The 24,177-nt window shown below is 46.4% G+C and overlaps 1 protein-coding gene across 5 annotated transcripts in view; it reads right to left on the bottom strand.

Moving 5' to 3' along the window:
* Window positions 1-24,177, bottom strand: part of NLRC3 (NLR family CARD domain containing 3) — a 34,419-nt gene extending 10,242 nt beyond the window's left edge. For 4 of the 5 annotated variants that reach the window (XM_014833142.3, XM_044746761.2, XM_070485057.1 and 1 more), the window contains exons 1-9: window positions 23,746-24,177; window positions 10,920-11,011; window positions 10,009-10,070; window positions 9,535-9,736; window positions 7,701-9,444; window positions 6,616-6,702; window positions 3,519-3,602; window positions 2,874-2,957; window positions 560-643 (exon numbers count right to left, since the gene is read on the bottom strand). In XM_014833142.3, coding sequence (XP_014688628.2) covers window positions 560-643; window positions 2,874-2,957; window positions 3,519-3,602; window positions 6,616-6,702; window positions 7,701-9,444; window positions 9,535-9,712 — 2,261 coding nt within the window. In that variant the 5' untranslated portion in view covers window positions 9,713-9,736; window positions 10,009-10,070; window positions 10,920-11,011; window positions 23,746-24,177. Of the gene's footprint in view, window positions 1-559; window positions 644-2,873; window positions 2,958-3,518; window positions 3,603-6,615; window positions 6,703-7,700; window positions 9,445-9,534; window positions 9,737-10,008; window positions 10,071-10,919; window positions 11,012-20,381; window positions 20,498-23,745 lie in introns of all 5 variants that reach the window. The other variant, XM_044746760.2, reaches the window with a different exon arrangement.

The following is a 24,177-nucleotide window of genomic DNA, read 5'->3' as shown; positions in this document are numbered from 1 at the left end:
TGGCTCCACACTGTAAGTGCCTGCTTATCATGAAGATAGGAGAAGTTTTATTTTTCCCTTAGATAAAGGCAAATTAGCAAACACAGATAGCTACCCCAACTACCAGGCAAATTTCGGATAAACTGTGACAAACCATGCTGTCCAGTCCTCTTACTTGAAGACAAGTTGTTGTTTATCTTGAAAACACATTTGTAATGGGTCGTGTCTGCTTGGCTATAGGAAAGGGTGAGATTTCTTTGTCTTCGCATTCTGATTGGTGGACTGCCTATAAGGTGCACTGCAGTCTAGCTGAATGTTTATTCAAATAATAGAGCTGTTCCTCCTTTCCTACATTCGTGGACAGGATTTTCTGAGTTGGCAGGAGGCTTTATTTTTAATTATTTCCCCAACCCCATTCTCTGGAAAAGCGATGGGCATCAAGTTTTCCAGGGGCCATCCAGATGGGTCAGAAAACCGTGCACCTTGCCCCATCCATCCCTACTTGCAGAAAACAGGCAGAGAGGCCCTTGGAGGAGGAGAGGAGGGAGGAGGCTCTCTGCCAGGCAGCTTGTCCACTCACTGCAGCACGGAGAGGGTCCGGTTGGTGCCCAAGGCCTCAGCTATGGACCTGGCACCATCATCCCTGATCGTGTTGCTCTGGAGGCTGTGGAGGCAAGGAAGAGGCGCATTACTGATGGAGCACCCGAGGGTGGCTTGAACACCCACCACAGTGTCACCAAGGCCTAAGCAGGGGCCAGCAGCTGACCTTGGTGAGAAGGGGCTCTGACCATTACATGCTCTCACTGCCCATCACATGGGAACTAGGGAGTAATCAGCCCTTCTTGCTGATGCTCTGGCCTTAGGTTTCCCTCTGGGTCTCTCAGCGCCTGCCTGCTGACTGGGGACAAAGTGCCCATAGTCTCTGGACAATGATAACTAGGTCATCAATAGTCCTAAGAACAGCTAAAAGCCACAGCACCCAAGTGTTGGCAAGGATGTGGAGAAATTGTAACCCTCGTCTGCTGCTGGTGGAAATGTAAAATGGTGTGGCTGCTGGGGAAAACAGTCTGACAGTTCCTCAGAAGGTCAAACATAGAGTTCCCACGTGACTCAGCAAATTCCACTCCTAGGTATCTACCCAAATTATTGAAAACAGGTCCTCATATAATTGTACACAAATGTGTACAGCAGCATTATTCACACAGCCAAAAGGTGGAAATAACCCAAATGTCTATCAACTCATGAATGGATAAACAAATTATGGTCTGTCTGTCCATATAACGGAATATTATTCAGCCTTAAAACCAGCCCTGGTGGTCTAGGGGTTAAGATTCACACTCTCACTGCTGCATCCTGGATTAATTTCCCTATCAGGGAACCATACTGCCATCTGTCAGTTGTCATACTATGGCAGCTGAGTGTTGCTGTGATGCTGAAAGCTATGCCACCAATATTTCAAATACCATCAGGGTCACCCGTGGTGGACTGGTTTCAGTGGAGCTTCCAGACTAAGACAGACTAGGTGGAAGGACCTAGCCACCCACTTCCAAAACAACTGGCCATGAAAAACCCTATGAATAGCAGTGGAGCATCATCTGATATAGCGCCGGAAGGTGAGAGGATGATGCAAAAAGACTGGACAGGGTTCTTCTCTGCTGTACACAGGGTTGCTAGAGTTGGAATCTGCTTGACAGCACTAACAACAACAAATTCAGCCATAAAATGGAATGAAGCACTATGAGCTACAATGTGGATGAACCTTGAAAACATGCTCAGAGAAAGAAGACAGACATAAAAGGCCTTATTGTATGATTCCATTTGTATGAAATATCCAGAATATGCCAATGGAGTTACTGTGGAGGCTGGTGGAAGGAAGAGAAAGAACCATTCTCTCATCCAGTTCCCAGGGAGGGAAGGAGGAACAGGAGTTAACACTGACCTTTAGAGATAGAAAGCAGATTGGTGGTTGCTGGGGCTTGGGGAAGGGAGAATGGGAAGTGACTGATTGTGGGAACAAAGTCTCCCTTTAGGGTGATGAAAATATTTTGGAACTAGATAGAGGTGATGGTTGCCCCATTGTGAATGTACTAAATGCCATTGAGCTGTATCCTTTAAAATGGTACATTTTATGTGACTTTCACCTCAATAAAAGTAAATAAGTGAAAAAACCAAAACAAAATGATGGTACACACTCAATTAAGAATGGATACAAGCACAGGCCCCTAAAAGGAGCACGGCAAACCACTCCAAACCATAAGAACCTTCTGCAAGATGAGCTTTTTCTTTTTTTGAGGAAGATTAGCCCTGAGCTAATATTTGCTGCCAATCTTCCTCTTTTTGCTGAGGAAGGATTGGCCCTGAGCTAACACCTGTGCCCATCTTCCTCCACGTTATATGTGGGATGCCTGCCACAGCAGGGCTTGATAAGCGGTATGTAGGTCTGTGCCCAGGATCCGAACTGGCGAACCCCTGGCCGTGGAAGAGGAGCATGTGAACTTAACCATTACACCACCAGGGTGGCCCCAAATGGGCTTTTTAATGTCCTGGAAAAAACCTCAGGGGAATTTTCTAATACCATGGGCTTGGGAATTTCTCACTCAATGGAGGGCAAGAGGTTTTCCTCATAGATTATTTTGCCCTTCCACCTCTACATACCCCTCCCCTCTTCTCCTCTATCCTCTGCTCAGGCCATAAACACAAGCACAATGACTAGGGAAGAGCTGGAGTTTGGAAATTTTCTTAGGATACAAGATCCCATCATATCTAATTAGTTGGGAGCTGGTATCTCATGCCCACCATTTTGAATTGCCTCCCACTCTATGGGTGGCATCCAAGAAGAAGGTTATCCCGGCCCTCTCTTGGGGGCAGCAGGACAGGAAGCAGATGACACGTACCTCAGAGAGGCCAGAGTGCGGTTAATCTTCAGAGCATCTGCCAGCGCCTTGGCCCCTTGAGGTCCGATGGAGTTACTGCGGAGGCTGGTGGAAGGAAGACAAAGAACCATTCTCTTAACCAATTCCCAGGGACGGAAGGAGGAACAAGAGTTAACACTGACCTTTAAATCTATGGTCCTTGAAAGGAATGTATCTGGGTTAGGATTTCAGGTTTGGCAGAACTGGGGCAGAGATCCTTATTTAGTTGAACAATGAAGGAGATTCCCAAGATGGTCCCATGTGATGGGGAGCAGAAAGCAGGATCTGATGGACTAGTGGGCTTGGGCCAAGTGTGGAGAGGAGGAGAATGATAACACTAGGTTCAGAGCATAAATTCTGGTGACTCACTGGGTGAGTCCCAGCAACTGAGGAGGAGCCATGACTTTGCTTGCTCAGCTGTCCTTCCAACCCACCCAGGGGAGAGTATGGTCTAGGGTCCTGTCTACAGGGGCCCAAAGACCTTGGAACTTACTCTGAGTGAACTATGGGTATTATGCCCAAAGGCTACCTATGGGCTGAATCAGGCAGCGTGGATGGGACCTCAGTAATTTCACAGGAGGGGACTTCACAAGATGACTTAAGATTGGCCTCTGGTGTTCTACTTACTCCAGAGTGGTCAGACTTCTGTTGACCAGGAGGGATCTGGCCAGAGCCTTGGCCCCCTTGTTACTGATCTGGTTCTCAGCCAAACTGCCCAAGGAGAGGGAGAAGAGTGGTTATTACAGGTATACGAATCTTGTCGCCTCTTTCTTACCACCATGCCCATGATCCAAACCCCTGGCCACCCCAGCATTGTCAGGGCCTGGACCCAGGTGGAGATGAGGTGAGCTCTGGAGCAGAATGCCAGGTCCAGAAAAGCTAGGTAAAGTCGGACCAGAGAGGGCAGACAGACCTACATGCTGGCAAAGGGTCCCAGGGAAAAGTTTGGCCAGAATCCAGCACAACATCTTCTACATGAACAGCACAGCAAAGAGTATGTACAATTATAGAGGTCTACCACATGCATCCCAGCCAGTCAGTGTGCTAGAAAACTGGCTCTCAGGAAAAAACAAAACACAAAATTCCTGATTTGTTGCATTGGCCAATTTCCATGGTGTAAATACTCCCACCATGGCCAATTTCAAGCACTTCCAGCTTGCAAAAATTCCGGAAAATTTAACCATCCGCTCTCATGAACTAGTGCTAAACTCATACTCCCAGCACATCACTGTTCTTGGCCCTTTCTCTAACGCAAGAAAGGAAAACGGTAGAGTTATTACAGAACTAACTTAAAAGTAAAATTAAAAAGTAAAAATATCCTTGAAAGGATGACTCCAGGAATATCCTAGTGGATCAACTTAGTGTTGCTTCATACCAATTTCAGAAATGGTAGCTGTTGAGTTTCTTGACAGTTTCTTACGCATTTAAAACAATAGGGCAGCCAAAGGATACAATGAGAACCCCTAGTGCTTTTCAAGCCATGTTTCAAGGGCCCCTAGGGTTCTTCAGAAAAGCTTCAGGAGCCAACAGGAGGCTGAAGAGGAACCAAGTGCCTGGGCTCTGGGCCCCCTACCCCCTCTTCCTTCCTTGCTAGCAGCTCCCCTCTTTTGTCTGTCTTACCTATTGGGGTTCTGCCTGATATATCACTTTTTTAAACAGATTTGCCTTTATTTTTATTTTTGCTGGGGAAGAGTCACTCTGAGCTAACATCTGTTGCCAATCTTCCTCTATTTCAGATGTGAGCTGCCGCCACAGCATGGCCACTGATGAGTGGTATAGGTCCTCACCCAGGAACTGAACCCAGGCCACTGAAGCTGAGCATGCCAAACTTAACCATTAGGCCACCAGGGCTGTCCCATGATATATCACTTTTAAAAAGGGTTTTATTGCTTAAAAAAAGCCTGAAGACCATTCATCCAGACCACCTTCTATATAAATGTTCTCAAAATCTAGGGCACCTCTGTTTACCCTCCCCCACCAGGACTTCTATAATTATTTTATAAGTAATATTTCATGAGTCATGTGTGTTTTCTGAAGGATGTCTTGAACACTTCAAACAGGGATGTGGCACTGAGGACCAACTGCAGAGAGGTGAAGAAGGGCATATGGCCACAGAAGAAAGTTTTGGCTTTGTTCATAAAAATTTCTGAGCACTATCTAGACTCCTTTAAGCAAAACACTGAAAGTTGACTGTTTGTTGGGGGCTCCCATGAAGGAAAAGATATTAATAATGAGAAGTTGTCATTATCATATTTCTTTCGAGGGGATTACACTTGTATCTCTGGCTAACAAGACAAAGGTAATCTTGCCAATAAATAGCCGATACTTCCTCTGTGCTGGCCTGTCCTAAGCAGTTTCCCTGAATTAACTCACTGAAGCCTCACAAAAGCTCTAAGAGGTAGTGTGTAGTAAAGGATTAACCTTGCCCCTGGCTCCTGAGAGGTGACCTCTAAGCCCTTGGAACGTCCTGCCTGACATTGACTTGTTGACCTGGAGGCCTTGGACCTTGCTAGATGGTTTACCTCACAGTGTGATTTATGGTGGGGCCCTGTGCCATGCAGTGACAGCTTGACCTCTGGAGGGGCTGGAGACTAAGGTCAGCTATGTGGGAGGTCAGGTATGTCTTCATGACGGATCCCCAGTAAAAACTCCGGACCCCTCACTCAGGCGAACTTCTCTGGTTGGATTGCTTCGTGTGTGTTGTCACACGTCATCGCTGGGAGCATGACTCTACTGGGAGGGGACAGCTGGAAGCTCAGGCCTGGTCTCTTCGGGACCCTGCCCCAGGCACCTTTTCCCTTTGCAGATTTTAACCTGTATTGTTTCAATGTAATGAATTGTGGATCTAATGGCTTTTCTGAGTTCTGTGAGTCCACTGAACTTGAGGGTGGTCATGGGGACCCCTGAACTCACAGGGGTCACAGATACCTTTTAAACCCCATTTTTACCCTCCTTAGGCACAGAGGTGACTGTACAAGGTCACACGGAGCCCACTATTCTAACTACTGTCCTCAATGACTTAGTTTTGCTTCTGACTCATTCTACACTTTTGTTTCCTCGGATAAAGATTATTTCAGAACTTGGAAGTTTGTGTGAGGATGAAAAATTACTCTCTGGGTCCTATTCTCCAAATTCCCCTCCCTAGTTCTCTGAAACCTACCTTCAGGTCATCACATCGACTCAGCTACAAACCAGGGTGTTACTTAGACTCAGAAATATTACTACTGGAGAGATTTCATAAGCACATAGATACATTTGGCAGCCAGCATAGAAACTTTCATCTAATTAAACATTAAAGATGAGATGTTCAAATTAAAAATTTTTTAAATTGTTTTAAATTTTAATTAATTTTCTTAATTAAAAAAATTACATTTTATTTAAAGATGCAATCCTGTGTCCAGAATACTGTTTGAGAGCAAACTTTGAGAGCTTAGAGAAAATTTGACCTGGCACCACATCAGCACATATGGTACATGGAGAAATGCTTCCATCTCCCTCATCTGACCCTCATCATATCTTTTCCCTTGTCTTACAGGGGGTACCTGAGCCTCTGGAACTTTCCAGAATGGACAGAAACTAGCAGCCTGCATCCTGAGCCACAAGTTTCAAAGATACCTCTCCTTGAAAGTACCACTGGCCAACTGAGCAGAGAGGATAGGAAAGGAGCCCCAGACCCTGAGAGACAGGTAGGCACCCTGGGCAGGGTTTCCTGGGTCAGTGTTACCTGATCCTCTGAATGCGACAGTCCTTCCCACTCAGCACACTGCCCAGCAGCTCCATCACGGGGTCCTGGAACTGGTTGGTGTCCAGCCTGGTCAGGAGGAACAGCCATAGTGAGTGGTACCACCACCCACAGGCAGGTGGGATGAGGCCCCTGGCAAAGGGCTGGCATCGGGGCAGTGAAGATACCCAGGCTGAGATCCTTTCCCTCTCCCTCTTCTCCATCAATGCAGCCCCCACTATGTGGCTCAGAGACCTGTGCCAGCACACCCACCATGCTCAGAGTTTTCCTACAAGGGTGAACTGGGAGGCTTAGTGGTGTGAGCCCTGGGATTCCTAATCAGACAGGTGTCTTCCCAGCAGCCCCGCATGCCATGTGCATCTGTGGGACACTGGTTGCTACCTCCTCCTTCTGAGTATGTGGAAGCTGCTCTCAGGTCCTGAATGGCCCTGGTCCTACAACTTTCCCTCCTCACTCTCACTGCCAAGGTCCAGAGCAGTGGGCAGAGGATGGACTGAGGGTGGAGTGAGTGTATGTGGTTCCTATCAGCACTGGGATGTTTACGGAGTGTTGTAGGTTGAATTGTATCCCCCAAAAAGATACGTTGGCATTTTAACCCACTGGTGCCTCAAGTATGCAATCTTGTTTGGAAATAGGGTTGTTGCAGATGTAATTAGTTAAGGTGAGGTCATATTGGAGTAGGGTGGGCCTGTAATCCAATATGACTGGTGTCCTTACAAGAGAGGAGAGCGCTATGTGAAGACAGGGGCACAGGAGAAGGTGGCCTTGTGACGGCAGAGGCAGAGATTGGAGTGATGCGTCTACAAACCAAGGACTGCCGGCAAACACCACAAGCTAGAGAGGCAGGAAAGATTCTCCCCTACAGGCTTCAGAGGGGGCACAGCCCTGCCAACCCCTCCAGAGCTGTGAGCGAATAAGTTTCTGTTGTTTTAAGCCACTCAGCTGTGGTCCTTTGTTATGGCAGCCGCAGAACCCTGATCCAGAGGGGCATGGTGGAGGGGAGGAAGCTTCAGGTCCTCCGCTCTCTCTTTTGCCCACACACCCTGCGCCCCTACCCGGGTGCCCACCTCAGGCTCCGGCAGTAGAGCAGCTGGGGCAGCAGACTTTGGAGGACGCCTTGGCTGAGGTGTAGGGACAGGTTGACCTCCTGGGCGCAAGTGTCCGACACCTGCAAGAGGTAGGCCAGGGCGGTACGGTGATGGGGGCCAGTCAGCCTGGCCAGACCTCCGCTCTCCAGGGCCTCCTCCACGCCACGGGCCAGCTCCGTGTGCTGCAGCTCATGCAGGCAGTGCAGGACATTGATCGCCCGGGCGCAGACCGCTGTGTCATGGCGCAGGCAGCCCTGGAGGAGCTCGGCCACCTGGGCCCGGTAGCCCTGGTGCTCACCCTGGGCCAGCAGGGAGCCGGCCAGCAGGGCATTGACCCTTGGAGACAAGAGGCCCGAGAGGAAGCGCAGGAACACGTCCAGCCGTCCGTCCTCAGCCTGCATGGCACGCTGGGCCGCGCCTCTGAAATGCGTGAGGAAGCCGAGCCGAGGCCAGGACACGCCACCCTCGGTGAAGAGGTCGAAGATGGCCTTCTTGGAGGCGCTATAGTAGTACGTGGCCGCCACGAACTCCTGCAGGGACAGGTGGGTGAAGCAGTAGGCTGCCGAGGAGGCCAAGCTCTCCTCCCGCTGCAGGAAGCAGCTGCACAGGGCGCTCTGCAGCAGAGCCAGGTCCACGCCAAACGCCTTCAGGTCTGGCTCATAGAACACGTACTTCTTCTTGACCAGCCCATGGAAGGCCAGCCGGCCTAGTGTCCCCACCATCTTGCGGCCGCCATGGGCCAGCTGCTCGATGCGAGGGCTCGCCTTACCCTTCTCCTGCCCCTCCCCACCAAGAGCCATCCTGAAGTACCAAGAGTAGAGCTCACACAGGGTCCTTGGAGGCCACAGTTCTGTGTCCTGGGGCTCTGGCTTGTTGCGGCATAAGTGGCCCAGCGCCAAACCTGTGAGCCGGCAGAAGGCTGGGATGGTACACATCAGGTAGAGGGCCCTGTCGGCCTGCACCTGGCTCAGGACCCAGCCCAAGAGGACCTGGTCCTCGGGGAACAGCTGCTCCAAACACACTTGAATTTCCTCCTCGTTAAAACCCCGGATCTCAGTCATCCGGTCCACTAGGCCCCCAGGAATCTGGCCAGCCGCACTGGGGCGGGAGGTGACCCAGACAGAAACTTCTGGGAAGAGATTGCCCCTGATGATGTTGGTGATCAAGTGGTCCACCTGGATCTCCTTCTTGGGATCAGTGCAGGCCACAGTGTTGGAGAAGTCCAGAGGCGTCTTACATTCATCCAGGCCGTCCAGGATCAGGAGGACCCTGGTTGCTCCTGCCAGGCCAAGCTCCCCAATATGAGGGAAGACAGAGCGGACAAGTCTGTCTGCAGACAGCTTCTCGTGGGGGTTGAGATCCCGGAAGCTCAAAGGCAGCACCAGTGAGAAGTCCTTACCGACCTGCCCCTGGGCCCAGAGGCAGACAAAGTCCCTCACCAAGGTGGTCTTGCCCACACCGGCCACCCCGATGGTGATGGAGATCCGAGGTGGGATGGACACCCGAGATAGAGGCAGGAAAAGCCTGTCCAGGGCGATGGTCTTGGTGGAGCGCCAGCCCCCGCGTGTAGCCTCCACCTGCGTGAAGTCATGTTCCTTCAGCTGCAGGTCCGTCAGGCCCTCCACCAGGAGGAGGCTGGACAGCCTGGGCGAGGGGCTGCCCAGCTCTGGGCTGCCTCTTACCCTGCTCAGCAGGGCCTCGCGGTGCTTCTGTATTCTCCAGTCTGCAGGATAGAGGCCAGAGGGGAGGGCTAAGAAGGGCGAGGAAAGGGAAGGTAGAAAGAGGGCCCAGGGATACCCCTCTGTCTACCTACCATTGCTGTGGGGCCCCAGCGGAGAGTCCAGTGCTCTGTCGGGGGCCTGTGGGGCCAGGGAGCCCTGACCACCCTTCCCGGCCAGCAGGTCCACGAGGGCTTTCACCTGCTCAGCTGGGGAGCTGGCACTGTGGCCCTGGCCAGTCTCCCCACCTGTCCGCACCTCCTGCTTCCTCATGGAGTCTGGGATTGCCGCCAGGAGCTGTGAAGAGAGAGCCTGAACCTGCCGCCTGCTGTGTCCCACCCAGTGGCCTGGGACAAGTGAGCGGACCTCCAGGGACGGGAAGGGACCCACCCTTTCTCCTTCCCCAGACTTTGGGTGGCCCTCAGTTTGGCCTCTAGGAAGGAGCTGGAAGGGCTGTTTGTTCCTGGATGGTGAGAGTAGTTCCTGATGCCAGTAGCACCACTCAGATTCAGGGGGCCAAATGGATAAGAGCCAGGGCCCTGGACTTGAACCTGAGCTCTTCCACTTACAGGCTTTGTGACACTGGGCAGGCCGCCTGAGCTCTCTGTGCCATGGTGTCCTCATTTGTAACCTGGAAATGGTGATGAGGTTATGAGCGGGTCCACTCACAAGAAAGGGAGAATGAAAGAAGCCAGCCTAGAAAGGCTGCAAGCTGTATGATTCTAACTCTATAACATGACAGAAAAGGCAAAACTATGGCGACAGTACAAAGATCAGTGGTTGCCAGGGGTTTGGGGCAAAGAGGGAGGGATGAGTTGGCAGAGCACGGAGGATTTAGGGCAGTGAAACTACTCTGTATGATACCACAGTGGTGGATACCTGTCTTTATACATTTGTCCAAACCCACAGAATGTATAACACCAAGAGTGAACCCTAGTGTAAACTCTGGGCCCTGGGCGATAAGGACATGTCAGTGTAGGTTCATCGGTTATAACAATGTGCCACTCTGGTGGGGGATGTTCATAGCTGGGGAAGATGCGCACGGGTAGTGGGGGAAGGGGGTATGTGGAAACCTCTGTACTTTCTGCTCCATTTTTCTGTGACCTAAAACTGCTCTGAAAACTAAAGTTCTATTAATTAAAAAAGGAAGGAGGGAGGGAGGGAGGGAAAAGAGAGGAAGGGAAGGAGGAAGGTAGGGTTGAAAAAGAGGGGAAAGCGGGTTCTCAGAGCAGTTGCACAGCTGCTTTTCTTACTCTGTTTTCCTGGGGTCTCCTGACCCCCAGGCAGCACTGTTTTCTGCTAGGGACAGTGATGCTAAGAGGCAAAGCCATGCCCCAGTCCCAACTCATTCCTTTTCCTCTCCGGGGACTTGAGTGGCTCCCGTTGTCAAGGCTGACCGCCCCCCTCTGTGTCCCCCTGCCTAAACCAAGGTGGACACTTGAGGACCCCAAGCCCACCCCAGTCCCCCTTCTCTCATCACCTGCAGAGGCAAGATGTCCAGCTCACGGCAGCCCTTGCAGCAGGGCCCCAGGAACTCAGGCGGTGAGGGTGGGCCATCCTTTGTCCATGGGTCTAAGAGAGAAAACAGGACATGGAGCTGGGTAGAGGTCACACCTACTACTTCTGCTGGCAGCAGCTCATTGAAATGGGTGCAACCCATGCCTTCCAGCCCTGCGGTTCTCTGGGTTTCAATGTTACTCTCTTAAGAGGGGTTCACTGGCTACAGCCCCAAGGATTCAACACACTCCCTGACCTTTGATTTGCCTTGGGGTTCCTGGGCATTTTAACTCAGGCCGAACCTTTTCACATAGAAAATGCTAAAAGAAGCTTAGCGACAAGTAAAATAGCATTTTTCAGCCATTCAGTTCATAGTGATGTTGGAGACTTGAGTGCAATGAATTTTAGGTAGGTGATGTCCAACCCAGCCTAACTAGGTTTAGGGAATAAGGACAGCAAAAAAAAAGTCTGTACGTGTTCAATGCAGGCGCAACCATCAAAGGCCTTTCAATCCATGGGTGGTTGAATCTGCAGATGCAAAACTCGTGGATATGGGGGGATGACTGTACTATGTTGAACAGAAGTGGTGAAAGCAGGCATCTTTACCTTGTTCCTCATCCCAGAGGAAATGAGTTCCATCTTTCACCATTGAGTATGATTATTGCTGTGGGTTTTTCATATATGGCTTTTATTATGTGAAGGTAGATTCCTTCTATTCCCAGTTTGTTGAGTGTTTTTATCATGAAAGGGAGTTTAATTTTGTCAAGTGCTTTTTATGCATCAATTGAAATGATAATTTTTTTCCTTTTATTCTGTTGATGTGGCATATTACATCGATCAATTTTCCTGTGTTGAACCATCCTTGCATTCCAGGAATTAGTTCCACTTGGTTTCTGTTGAGGATTTTTGTATCAATATTCATAAGGTATGTTGGTCTGCAGTTTTCTTTTCTTGTATTGTCTTTGGCTTTGGTATCAGGGTAATGCTGGCCTCACAGAATGAGTTAGAAAGTGTTCCCTTCTCATCAGATTTTTTGGAAAAGTTTGAGAAGGACTGGTATTACTTCTTTAAATGATTGGTAGAATTCACCAGTGAAGTCATCAGGTCCAGGGCTTTTCTTTGTTGGGAGATTTTTGATTACTGATTACTCCTTACTTATAGGTCTCCTTACTAGTTATAGATCTATTCAGATTTTCTATTTCTTTGTGATTTAGTTTTGGTAGGTCTTGTGTTTCTATGAATTTGTCCATTTCAACTAGGTTGTTCAATTTTTTGGCGTACAGTTGTTCATAGTACATTCTTATATTCCTTTTTATTTCTGTAAAATGGGTAGTAATTTTCCCGCTTTCCTTTCTGATTTTAGTAATCTGAGTCTTCTCTCTTTTTTCTTAGTCCATCTAGGTAAAGATTTGTCAATTTTGTTGATCTTTTTGAAGAACCAACTTTTGATGTCTTTGATTATTCTCTATTGTTTTTCTATTCTCTAGTTTGTTTGTCTCTAATCTTTATTATTTCCTTCTCTCTGCTAGCTTTGGGTTTAGTTTGTTCTTATTTTTCTAGTTCCTTAAGTTGTAAAGTTAGGTTGTTTATTTGTTTTTTAATGTGTTTATAGCTATCAATCTCCCCCTTAGCACTGCTTTCACTGTGTCCCATAAGTTTGTTACGTTGTGTTTTCATTTTCATTCATCTGTGAGTATTTTCTAATTTCCCTTGTGATTTATTCTTTAATGTGTTAGTTATTTTAAAGTGTGTTGTTTAATTTCCACAATCTTCCAGTTTTCCTTTTGTTATTGATTTCTAACTTCATCTGGTTGTGGTTGGAGAAGATACTTTGTATGACAGCTATCTTTTAAAATATATTGACTGAATTTGTGGCCTAACATATGCTCTATCCTGGAAAATGTTCTGTGTGCTCTTGAGAAGAATGCACATTCTGTCATTGTTGGGTAGAGTGTTCTGTGCGTGTCTGTTAGATCTAGTTGGTTTATTGTGTTAAGTCTTCTGTTTCCTTATTTGTCTTCTGTATGTTTGTTCTACCCATTAGTGTAAGCTGGGTATTGAAGTCTCCACCCATTATTGTAGAACTGTCTATTTCTCCCTTCAATTCTGTCAGTTTTTGCTTCATATATTTTGAAGTTCTGTCAATAGGTGCATAATGTTTATAATCATTATGTATTCTTGCTGTTTTTGAACCTTTTATTAATATATAATGTCCTTCTTTCTATCTTGTAAACTTTTTTTAATTTAAAGTCTATTTCATCTGATATCAGTATTGCCACCCCTGCTCTCTTTTGGTTACTATTTTCAACTTTCAACTTTTTCCAACCTTTTACTTTCAAACTATTTGTGTCTTTGGATTTCAAGTGAATCTGTTGTAGACAGCATATATTTGGATCATGTATTTTTATCCATTCTGCCAATCTCTGTCTTTTGATTGGAGAGTTTAATTCATTTACATTTAAAGTAATTACTGATAAGGAGGGACTTCCTTCCATCATTGAGCTATTTGTTGTCTTTATGCCTTGTAGCTTTTTTTCTCATTTTGTGTTACTATCTTCTTTTGTGTTTAGTTGATTTTTTGTAGTGAAATGTTTAAATTCCTTTCTCATTTCCTTTTGTGTATATATTATAGCAGTTTTCCTTGTGGTTACCATGGGATTACATTTAACATCCTAAAGTTATAACTCTAATTTGAATTTATATCAGCTTAACTTCAATAACATGCAAAAGCTTTGTTCCTTTACGGCTCTGTCCTCATCTCTTTTGGTTGTTGATGTCACAGTTTTACATCTTTATAGACTGTGTGCCCAAAAATATAAACTTATAATTTTTTTAAGTCGTTAGTCTCCTAAGTTATGTAGAAAATAATATTTGGAGTTATAAACCAAAGTTACAGTAATATTAACTTATACACTAATAATTATTTTCCCTTTAAATGTATTAATCTCTTAAACCATGGAGAAAAAAAAAGTGCAGTTACAAAGCATTGTTACAGTAATGCTAGTGTTTTTAATTGCCTATGTATTTACCTTTATTGAGATATTTATTTCTCCATAGGGCTTTGAGTTACTATTGTCTAGTGTCCTTTCATTTCACCCTGCAGGACTCCCATAAGCATTTCTTGCAGGACAGGTCAAGGGGTCACAAATTCCCTCAGCTTTTGTTTATCTGGGAATGTCTTAATTTCTACCTTACTTTTAAAGGACAGTTTTGCATGATATAGGACTCTGAGTTTTTTTTCTTTGAGAACTTTGAATATATCAGCCTACTGTTTTCTGACGTCCAAAGTTGCTGATGAGAAATCTGCTGATAATCTTATTGAGGATCCCTTATATGTGATTATTTGCTTCTCTCTTGCTGATTTCAAGATTCTGTTTTTGTCTTTTTCTTTTGAAAGTTTGATTATAATGTGTCTTCGTGTGGGTCTCTTTGAGTTAATCTTACTTGGAGTTTGTTGAGCTTCCTGGATGTTTTCAATGTATTTTTATGTGGGAAAAAAATCAAGATACAGAAGAGAATTATGATAGGATAGCTTTTTTGTTTTTTATAGGATACTATTTTTGTCTGGTTATAGAAAAGCTGGAAATATATGATAGTGGGATTAAGGAATTGTTTCTTATTTTGTGAATTTCAATTGCTTAGATTTTGCTGAAAACATATTGCTTCCCCTCTCATTTAAATAGATTGCTTACAGAATTACAAAAGTAGTACACGCTCATTAAAAACATTTAAATAATACAAAAGTAGGTAAAGTATATACCTAACTTCCATTCCCCAGGGGTAATCTCTTCTGGTTGATGGTTTGGGTGCTTTTTTTTTTTTTAAGAAAAAAATAGTTTCTAGTGGAATAGGGCAAATGAAAGAAATAAAAGGTATCAAGATTGGAAAAGGAAAAAATAAAACTATCACTATTCACAGTTAACATGATTGTATACATTGAAAATCTACAATTGAACTATTAGAACTAATAGGTGAACTCAGCAAGGTTTCTGGACGCAAGATCAATACATAAAAAGATCATTTATATTTCTACTTACTAGCAACAATCAAATCAAAAATAAAACTTTAAAATACCATTTAAAAAGTCAAATATCTAGGAATAAACCTAGCAAAATATTTGCAAGACCTCTACACTGAAAACTATAAAACGTTACTAAGAGAAATTAAAGAAAACCTAAAGGAGGGACTTACCATGTTTATGCATTGGAAGACTCAATATTATTAAAATGTCAGTTCTTCCCAAATTGATCTATAGATTGAGTGACATCCCAATCAAAATCCCAACAGGATTTTTTTTGGGGGGAAAGGGGAGGGTGGAAATTGGCAAGCCAATTCTAAAACATTTATGTAAATGCAAAAGGCCCTGAATAGCCAAAATAATTTTGAAAAAGAAGAACAAAGCTGGAGGACTTACACTACTCAAGACTTAGTATAGAGCTATACGTATTGGTACAAGGGCAGACGAATAGACCAATGCAATAGAACAGAGGGTCCAGAAACAGATCCACACACATATGGTCACCTGATTTACAACAAGAGCTCCACTGCAATTCAGTGGGGAAAGAATAGGCTTTGCATTAAATTGTGCTGGCTAATGAGATATTCATATGGGAATAATGAGCCTTGACCCCTACCTCACACCATACACAAAAATTAATTCAAGCTGGATCATAGATCTACATGCGAATGCTAACACAATCAAGCCTTTAGGAAAAATACAGGAGAATATCCTTATGAACTCGGGCTAGGTAAAGGCTAAACAGAACACAGAAAGCACTTACCATGAAAAAAAAGAATGCCATATTGGGATTCATTAAAATTAAGAATGTCTGGGGGCTGGCCCAGTGGTGCAGTGGTTAACTGCACATGTTCTGCTTCGGCAGCCCGGGGTTCACTGGTTTGGGTCCCAGGTGTGGACATGGCACCACATGGCAAGCCATGCTGTGGTAGGCGTCCCACATGTAAAGTAGAGGAAGATGGGCATGGATGTTAGCTCAGGGCCAGTCTTCCTCAGCAAAAAGAGAAGGATTGGCAGCAGATGTTAGCTCAGGGCTAATCTTCCTCAAAAAAAAAAATTAATTAATTAATTAATTAAATTAAGAATGTCTGTTCATTAGAAGATAGTGTTAAAGAGTGAAAAAGCAAACCACTGACTAGGAGATGATGTCCCAAACATGTAAAAAATCAGTAAGAAACTGACGGCTCAATTAAAAAGCCAAAAAATTGAAGACACATCACAAAAGAGAATATCATTAGTCATTAGAGAAATGCAAATTAAGATCACTTTGGGAGGAGTGATGTCAGCATCATGGCAGAGTGAGCTCTTCCCTTAGACTCTCCCCTCTAAGATACAACAAAAAGGACATTCATAAGCCAACAGAGGACATTCACACAACAGAAAAGATGTCTGAGAGACCCACAGAGTCATACATCTGAAGGTGGAGGTGCTTGTCCACTGAGAGGAAGTAGAAAGAGGTGAGGGGATCACCTCTCCCTCTCTGGCAGTGACCGAGGGCACCAGACTGCAGGTGGCTCTCAGAGGAAGAGGGGAGGTGCAGCTCTCTGTGGGAATGCCTTCACTCTCCAAATTGCCTCCCAGCCATGGGAAAGCTCCACACAGAGGAGGTTGGCCATAGCAAGGGACCCCTGCCAGAGTGCCTGCACATACGTTAGTAAAGCAGCAGCAGTGAGCAGACAATCACAGACAGGCCCTGTCAGCATAGATTTCAAAGGACAGGTGCAGATGCCAGAGATTACAGTGGGCTCAGAATACACAGCTCCTGCCCCCTCACAGTGGCAGCAGGTAGAATCTGCGACCAAATACTACCAATATGTGAAGGAAAAATCCACCCCAACAAATAATATGAGGAGGTAGATTAATACTCCATACCAGAAGGAAAATGACAGGCACCCAGAAGTCAACCATGAAGGCACAGAAATTTACCATCTAAATGAGAAAGAATTAAAAATAGCTATCATAAAAAAAACTCAACGAGTTACAAGAAAATTTAGGGAGATAGTTCAATGAAATCAGGAATAAAATTAATGAATACAGGGACTTCATCAAAGAGATTGAAACTATGAAGAAAAACAAATCAGGAATATTGGAGATGAAAAACACAGTGAACGAAATAAAGAAAAGTCTGGAGTCCTTGAATAACAGAGCTGATATTATGGAGGACAGAATTAGCAATTTGGAGGACAGAAATATAGAAATGCTTCAGATGGAGGAGGAGAGAGAACTAAGACTAAAAAGAAATGGAGAAGTTCCCTGAGAAATATCTGTCTCAATTAGGACATGCAACATAATGATTATAGATATTTCAGAGGGAGAATAGAGGGAGAAAGGAACAGAGAGCTTGTTCAGAGAAATAATAGCTGACAACTTCCCAAACCTAGAGAAGGAGCTGGAATTACAAGTAAAAGAAGCTAATAGAACTCCTAATTACATCAATGTAAAAGACCTTCTCCAAGGCAGATAGTAGTAAAACTGGCAAAAGTCAATCACAAAGAAAATATATTAAGGGCAACAAGGCAGAAGAAAATAATTTACAAAGGAACCCCATCAGGCTTTCAGTGGATTTCTCAGCAGAAAGCTTGCAGGCCAGGAGAGAGTGGAAAGATATATTCAAAATTCTGAAAGAACAAAACTTTCAACCAAGAATACTCTATCCAGTGAAAATATCCTTCAGATATGATGGAGAAATAAAAACTTTACCAGATAAATAAAAGCTGAGGGAGTTCGTTGCCACAAGACACCCCCTACAAGAAATTATCAAGAAGGCCCTCATACCCGAAAGAAAAGGAAAGGGCATAAAGAGCCTTGAGAAAAGGGGCTGGCGCCATGGCCGACTGGTTAAGTTTTCATGCTTCGCTGCAGGCGGCCCAGTGTTTTCTTGGTTTGAATCCTGGGCGCGGACATGGCACTGCTCATCAAACCATGCTGAGGCAGCGTCCCACATGCCACAAACTAGAAGGACCCACAACGAAGAATATACAACTATGTACTGGGGGGCTTTGGGGAGAAAAAGGAAAAAAATAAAATCTTTAAAAATATATATATATATATATATATAATACAAAGCTATAGTAATCAAAACAGCATGATACTGGTACAAAAATAGACACACAGATCAATGGAACAGAATGAAAGCCCAGAAATAAAACCACACATCTACGGACAGCTAATCTTCTTCAAAGGAGCTAAGAACATACAATGGAGAAAGTTAAGTCTCTTCAAAGATGGTGTTGGGAAAACTGGACAGCCACATGCAGGAGAATGAAAGTAGACCATTATCTTTCACCATACACAAAAATTAACTCAAAATGAATCAAAGACTTGAAGGTAAGACGTTAAATCATAAAACTCCTAGAAGAAAATATAGGCAGTACACTCTTTGACATCAGTCTTAGAAGGATCTTTTCAAATACCGTGTCTACTCAGGCAAGGGAAACAAAAGAAAAAATAAACAAATGGGACTTCATCAGACTAAACAGCTTCTGCACAGCAAAGGAAACCAGGAGCAAAACGAAAAGACAACTCACCAACTGGGAGAAAATATTTGCAAATCATATATCTGACAAGGGGTTTATCTGCATAATATATAAAAAACTCACAACTGAGCAACAAAAAACCAAACAACTCAATCAAAAAATGGGCAGAGGCTATGAAGAGACATTTTCCAAGGATGATATACAGATGGACAAATGGCACATGAACAGATGTTCAACATCACTAATCATCAGGGAAATGCAAATCAAAACTTCACTTAGATATCACCTCACACCTGTTAGAATAGCTATAATCACCAAGACGAAAAATAGCAAATGTTGGAGAGAGTGTGGAGAGAAGGGAACCCTCATACACTGCTGGTGGGAATGCAAACTGGTGCAGCCACTATAGAAAACAGTATGGAGATTTTTTAAAAAATTAAAAATAGAAATACCATACGACCCAGCTATCCCACTACTGGGGTATTCATCCAAAGAACTTGAAATCAACAATTCAAAGAGACTTATGCACGCCCATGTTTATTGCAGTATTCTTTGCATAGTCAAGATGTGGAAGCAACCTAAGTGCCCATCAACTGATGACTGGATAAAGAAATGTGGTATATATATATGACGGAATACTACTTAGCCATAAAAAACCAAAATCATCCCATTGCAACAACATGGATGAACCTCGAGGGTATTATGTTAAGTGAAATAAGCCAAACAGACAAAGACAAACACCATATGATTTCACTCATATGTGGAAGATAAACTAACACCTGGACAAAGAGAACAGATTAGTGGTTACCAGAGGGGAAGGGAGTTGGCAGGATGGGTGTAAGGGGTAAAGGAGCACATTTATATGGTGACTGACAAATAATAATGTACAACTGAAATTTCACAGTTATAAACTATTATGACCTCAATAAATTTTTTTTGAGGAAGCTTAGCCCTGAGCTAACATCTGCTGCCAATCCTTCTCTTTTTGCTGAGGAAGACTGGCCCTGAGCTAACATCCATGCCCATCTTCCTCTACTTTATATGTGGGACGCCTACCACAGCATGGCTTGCCAAGCGGTACCATGTCCGCACCTGGGATCCAAACCAGCGAACCCCAGGCCGCCAAAGTGGAATGTGTGAACTTAACTGCTGCGCCACGGGGCCAGCTCCAACCTCAATAAAATTTTTAAAAATCACTTTGGAGAAATGTTTGGTAGTAATGGGCTAAATATGCCTATTTCTGTGGCCCAGCAATTCTCCTCCTGGGTACATACCCAACAGAAACAAGTGTTTATGTCTACCAAAACACAGTATCAGTATGTTCATAGCAGCTTTCTTCATAATGTCCAAAAAAGTGGAAACAATTAATGTCCATTAACAATAGAATGGGATTTTTTTTTTTTGGTTTGTTCCTACAATTAAATCCTACATAGTAAGAAAAAGAACAAACTACTGACATACTCAACAGGATGGCTGACTCTCACAGACATGTTGAAGGAAAGAAGTCTGACACCAAAGAGAACATACTTTGTGACTCTATTTATGGAGAGTTTAAAGTCAGGCCCAACCAATCTGAAATAACAGAAGTCAAAACAGTGGTTACCTTTGGGGGTGGTTCTGAGGAGACAGGGGCATAAGGGAGCCTTCTAGGGTGCTGGAAACTTCTATATATTGATCTGGATGGTGTACACGCAGGTGTATACATATATAAAACTCCATTGAGCACGCTTTACTATGTGTAAGTTATACCTCAATTTAAAAAGTTATACTATACTAGCAGCTATCTAAACATTCTAATGTATGTAAACCAAAATGAAGCAATGCCATGCGACCTCTGAGTGCATGAGGCCAAGACACTAAGGCCTCTGTCCTGCTCTTTGACTGGGGGACGTCAGGGCATGGCCCAGGGTTGGACACAGCCTCCTGTCATTGGATGTCCAGGTGCACCTACCAGGTGAAAACTGCGCTGCTGCTGGGGTGAGGTGGTGGCCAGGGGCACGAGGGGACCACGTTGAAGAAGGGCCAGGCTCAGTGCTTCTCAGCTCTGGCAGGACATTGTCTGGAGCACTATTTTTTAAATTTAAATTTTATATTGTGATCAAATATGCATAACAAAATTTACCATTTTAACCATTTTTTAAGTGTCCGACTCAGTCACATTATGTACATTCACAACGTTGTGTGGCCATCACCACCATACATCTCCAGAACTTTTTCATCCTCCCAAATGGAAACTTTGTGCTCACTAAACACTAACTCCTCATTGCCCCTCCCCCAGCCCCTGGCACCCACTGTTCTACTTTCTGTCTCTGTGAGTTTGACTCCTCTAGGTACCTTACATAAGGGCAATCATGCAGTACTTGTCCTTTTGCATCTGGCCTCTTTCACTGAGCATAATGTTTTCCAGGCTCATCTATGTTGTAACATGTATCAGAATTTCACTCCTTTACTGAATAATATTCCATTTTATGGATAGACCATATTTTGTTTATTCATTTATCCATCAATGGACACTTGGGTTGTTTCTACCTTTTCGGTCTTGTGAATAATGCTGCTATGAGCATTGATTGACTCTGCTAGAGTCCCTGCTTTCTTTCATTTTTTTTCTGATGCATTCAAAGGAGGGAACAGAGAGCCCATCTTGCTCACACTGCCCAGCAGTAGCAAAACTGTAAATAGAAACCCTCTGGATTCCCTCTGTCTTGATCCCTTTCTTCTCTTCTAGGTTTCTTGGTTTATCTCCTGGATCCTTCCATGTACTACTCTTCCAGGAGCATTCCCTGACGCCCCCCCCCCACCACCATGCCTGAGGGTCAGGTGCTCCTCGAGTCCCCGTTTTCAATTCTTTTGGGTATATGTAACCAGAAGTGGAATTGCTGGATCCTATGGTCACCCTGTGGAGCACTATTTTTAAAAAGCCACTGCTCAGCCTGACCGCCCAGAGACTTAGTTGGTCTGGGGTAGGGCCCTGACATGGATATATTTTTTTAAAAGTTACCCAGGTGATTCTAATGAGCAACCAGAGTTGAGAACCACTGGACCAGAGAGAGGCTGGGAAAGTGACAAGGGGAGGAAGAGGCAGGGCCTGTGTTGCCAGGGGAGGTGGCGCGGGGTGGGGAGGGGCAAGCGCCCCCATCTCTCCAGTCCCATTAGCCTCTCAGTGTTAAGGGTCAACTCTCCTTCCTGATCAGACATCCATCTTTCTTGCCCCGCTGACCTCGGGCACAGGGTTACCAGATTTAGCAAATTAAGATACAGAACACTCAGTGAAATTTGAATTTCAGTTATACAACAAATAATTCTCTTAATATAAGTATATCCCATATAATACTTTTAAAAAGAACTCAAAAATTCAAATTTAATGGGATGTCTTGTATTTTATCTGGCACCTCTACTTAGGCCGCACTCAGATAATACATCCCTCCCCAACCTGGCCTTCACCTTTGGACACCGTGTCCCCACAAGCACAGGGGAGGAGACCCCAGCAGGGGGACCAGGAACCACCCCATTCCCATGACCTCTCAGCGCCAGAGTGAGAGGTTGATGAGAGGTCTCCCCCGATGTGGCAGCTACCTGGCCACCTGTGTGGACAGGCCCTGCATGCAGCCCCAGATGCCGCCCCTGCAGGGTGGAACCTACCACAGGCCTCTGAGCAGGGTGAGGTCCAGTGGCCACACACACCACGGGGGCTGATCAGGTAGACTCTGCCCAGTGCAGACAGCCTCCTGTGAGAGTGGCAGGAGGCCCTGTGAGCCCAGATGACAGAAGGAAAGGCTGAGGGTAGGACTGGGGGAGGGGCTTGGATCACGTTGGGGGTTCCAAAGGCCAGAGGTTGGTCAGTCTGCAGAAGGTCTGACCTATAGTGGGCAGGGCAAAGCCACAGGGATGATTAGGGGACCACAGACACCTCCCTGCTACAGAGCTTCCCCACCCCCATGTGTCCTCCGGAGCTTCATCTGTGGGGCAGGGCACAGCTAAGGACTAGTGCTTCCTGGTGTTGGTGTTGCTCAGACCCCGTCCCTCAGGGTTGACAGCTGGGCTTCTGCCTGATCCCTGAGAAGACCCAGGTCCCAATTTACTCATTGTCTCTGCCAGCGAGTCCCGTCTTGTCCTATACTTCCCTGAGTCATAGCTGTCTGCTTGGCCTGTGCACAAACGACTGGCCTCTCCTCCGCCCACCTGCGCTTGGTGACTATAAGGGACCCCGCAGGGCTGACCTCCCACCTGGGCTGCCTGTATCTCAGGCCACAGCCTCTTGGATGCTCCTCTCTCCTGACTCCCTGCCCCTGCCCCAACGCCCAGGGCCGGAGGGTTCAGTTCTCAGCCCCTTTGAGGTGGCCCCAGCACCATAGCCGCTGACCACTTAGACCAAACAGCCTTTCCAGGAGGAGGGAGGAAGTGGTGCCTTCACCTCAGGACACAGCCCTCCTAACTGCACCGGCCCCTGGACAGGGAGAGGCACAATCCTGGGGAGCCCAGTGCCCCTGAGACAGCGCCCCTCTCCCAGCCTGAACCCCTACCTGGGAGCCAGCTGCAGAGTGGCCTGTAATGGCCAAGAGTGAGCCCCTAGGCTCAGGGAAATCATGCACCTCCATGGAGGGGACCAGGAGGAACCGCGGGGCCCCAGGAGCATGGCCATAGCGGAGGATGCCACAGCCCACAGCCACCCCTGGCTCAGCTCAGCAGCACCTCTTCTGAGAAGGTCTCCGTGGTTACCTCTCAGAATGATAAGCCTCCATCTCCATCTGAGGTGTGGCTGAGAGAGGCCCCTGGAGGCTGCTCACCCAACACAAGGGTGGCATTTATGGAGCAGGCACTGGGTGCTGGACCCCACCCCACCTGCACCGCCTCCCTTGGCCCTCAGGACCCTGGGGCAGGTCTGGTATTGTCACCTCCATCTTATGGGTAGAAGGAGGATGCGAGGAGAGGTGCCCAGCTCTGCCGATTCCAAGTTTAACCACTGGCTGCACTGCTCACCATCACTTCTGCCTGCCTGCGGCACTTTCCGGCTACTTCCTGCTCCTCCTAGCCCATCACTCATACCCGGGGAGCTGGGCTTTGTCCCCCTTGGCCCGTCATGGGCTGTCCTTGAGCACACGTTTGTTTATTCCATACCGTGAACTAGTCTTGCCCAGCTGTGCTGAGCACTCACCAGACTCTGTGCTGAAGCTCCCGGCACCCATGGGGACACCTTCCTGTGTCGCCCCAGCCGCCCTTCCCCAGAGTGGCTCAGGCCTTAAAAGCCGTGGTCCTTCCTGCCAGCTGTTTCCCCTTCCTCCCCCGTTCTGCACTAAGGCAGCCTGGACTCAACTTACCTCGTAGGCCTCGTTGCCATGGGGATGCCAGGAATGGGGGACCCGGGGAGCTCCATCCTGGCACTCCCAGCCTTGGCCCTGCCCCAGTGAACACGGGCAGCTGGGTGGTGGTGGAGATGTGCTGGGAATCTCTGTGGCTCGTCAGCTGGGCTCCGAGCCCTCAGGATCTGTCCAGAGCAGGAGTGAAGCCCTGTCTGAAGGGAGCAGGAAGCGCTGACCGTGCAGGGCAGCAGGGACGCGGCCCACCAGCTCCTGCAGTCCCCTGAGCCCACCGGCTGTCACGGCAGCTGGGGCTCTTCACCTCTTCCTGTACCGGGCTCCACCTCAACCCTCCTTCCTGTCTGAGTTCAAAAGCCAACAGCCTCTCAGATAAATCAATGAGCCACAGCTGCCTCAGGCCAGCTCTCTGGCTTCGTCACCGCCCCATAAGTC

The sequence above is a fragment of the Equus asinus genome, chromosome 14, assembly GCF_041296235.1.
Source record: "Equus asinus isolate D_3611 breed Donkey chromosome 14, EquAss-T2T_v2, whole genome shotgun sequence".
Taxonomy (NCBI): domain Eukaryota; kingdom Metazoa; phylum Chordata; class Mammalia; order Perissodactyla; family Equidae; genus Equus; species Equus asinus.
Note: the sequence above shows the minus strand (reverse complement) of the source record. Positions and strands in the feature narration are given on the sequence as shown.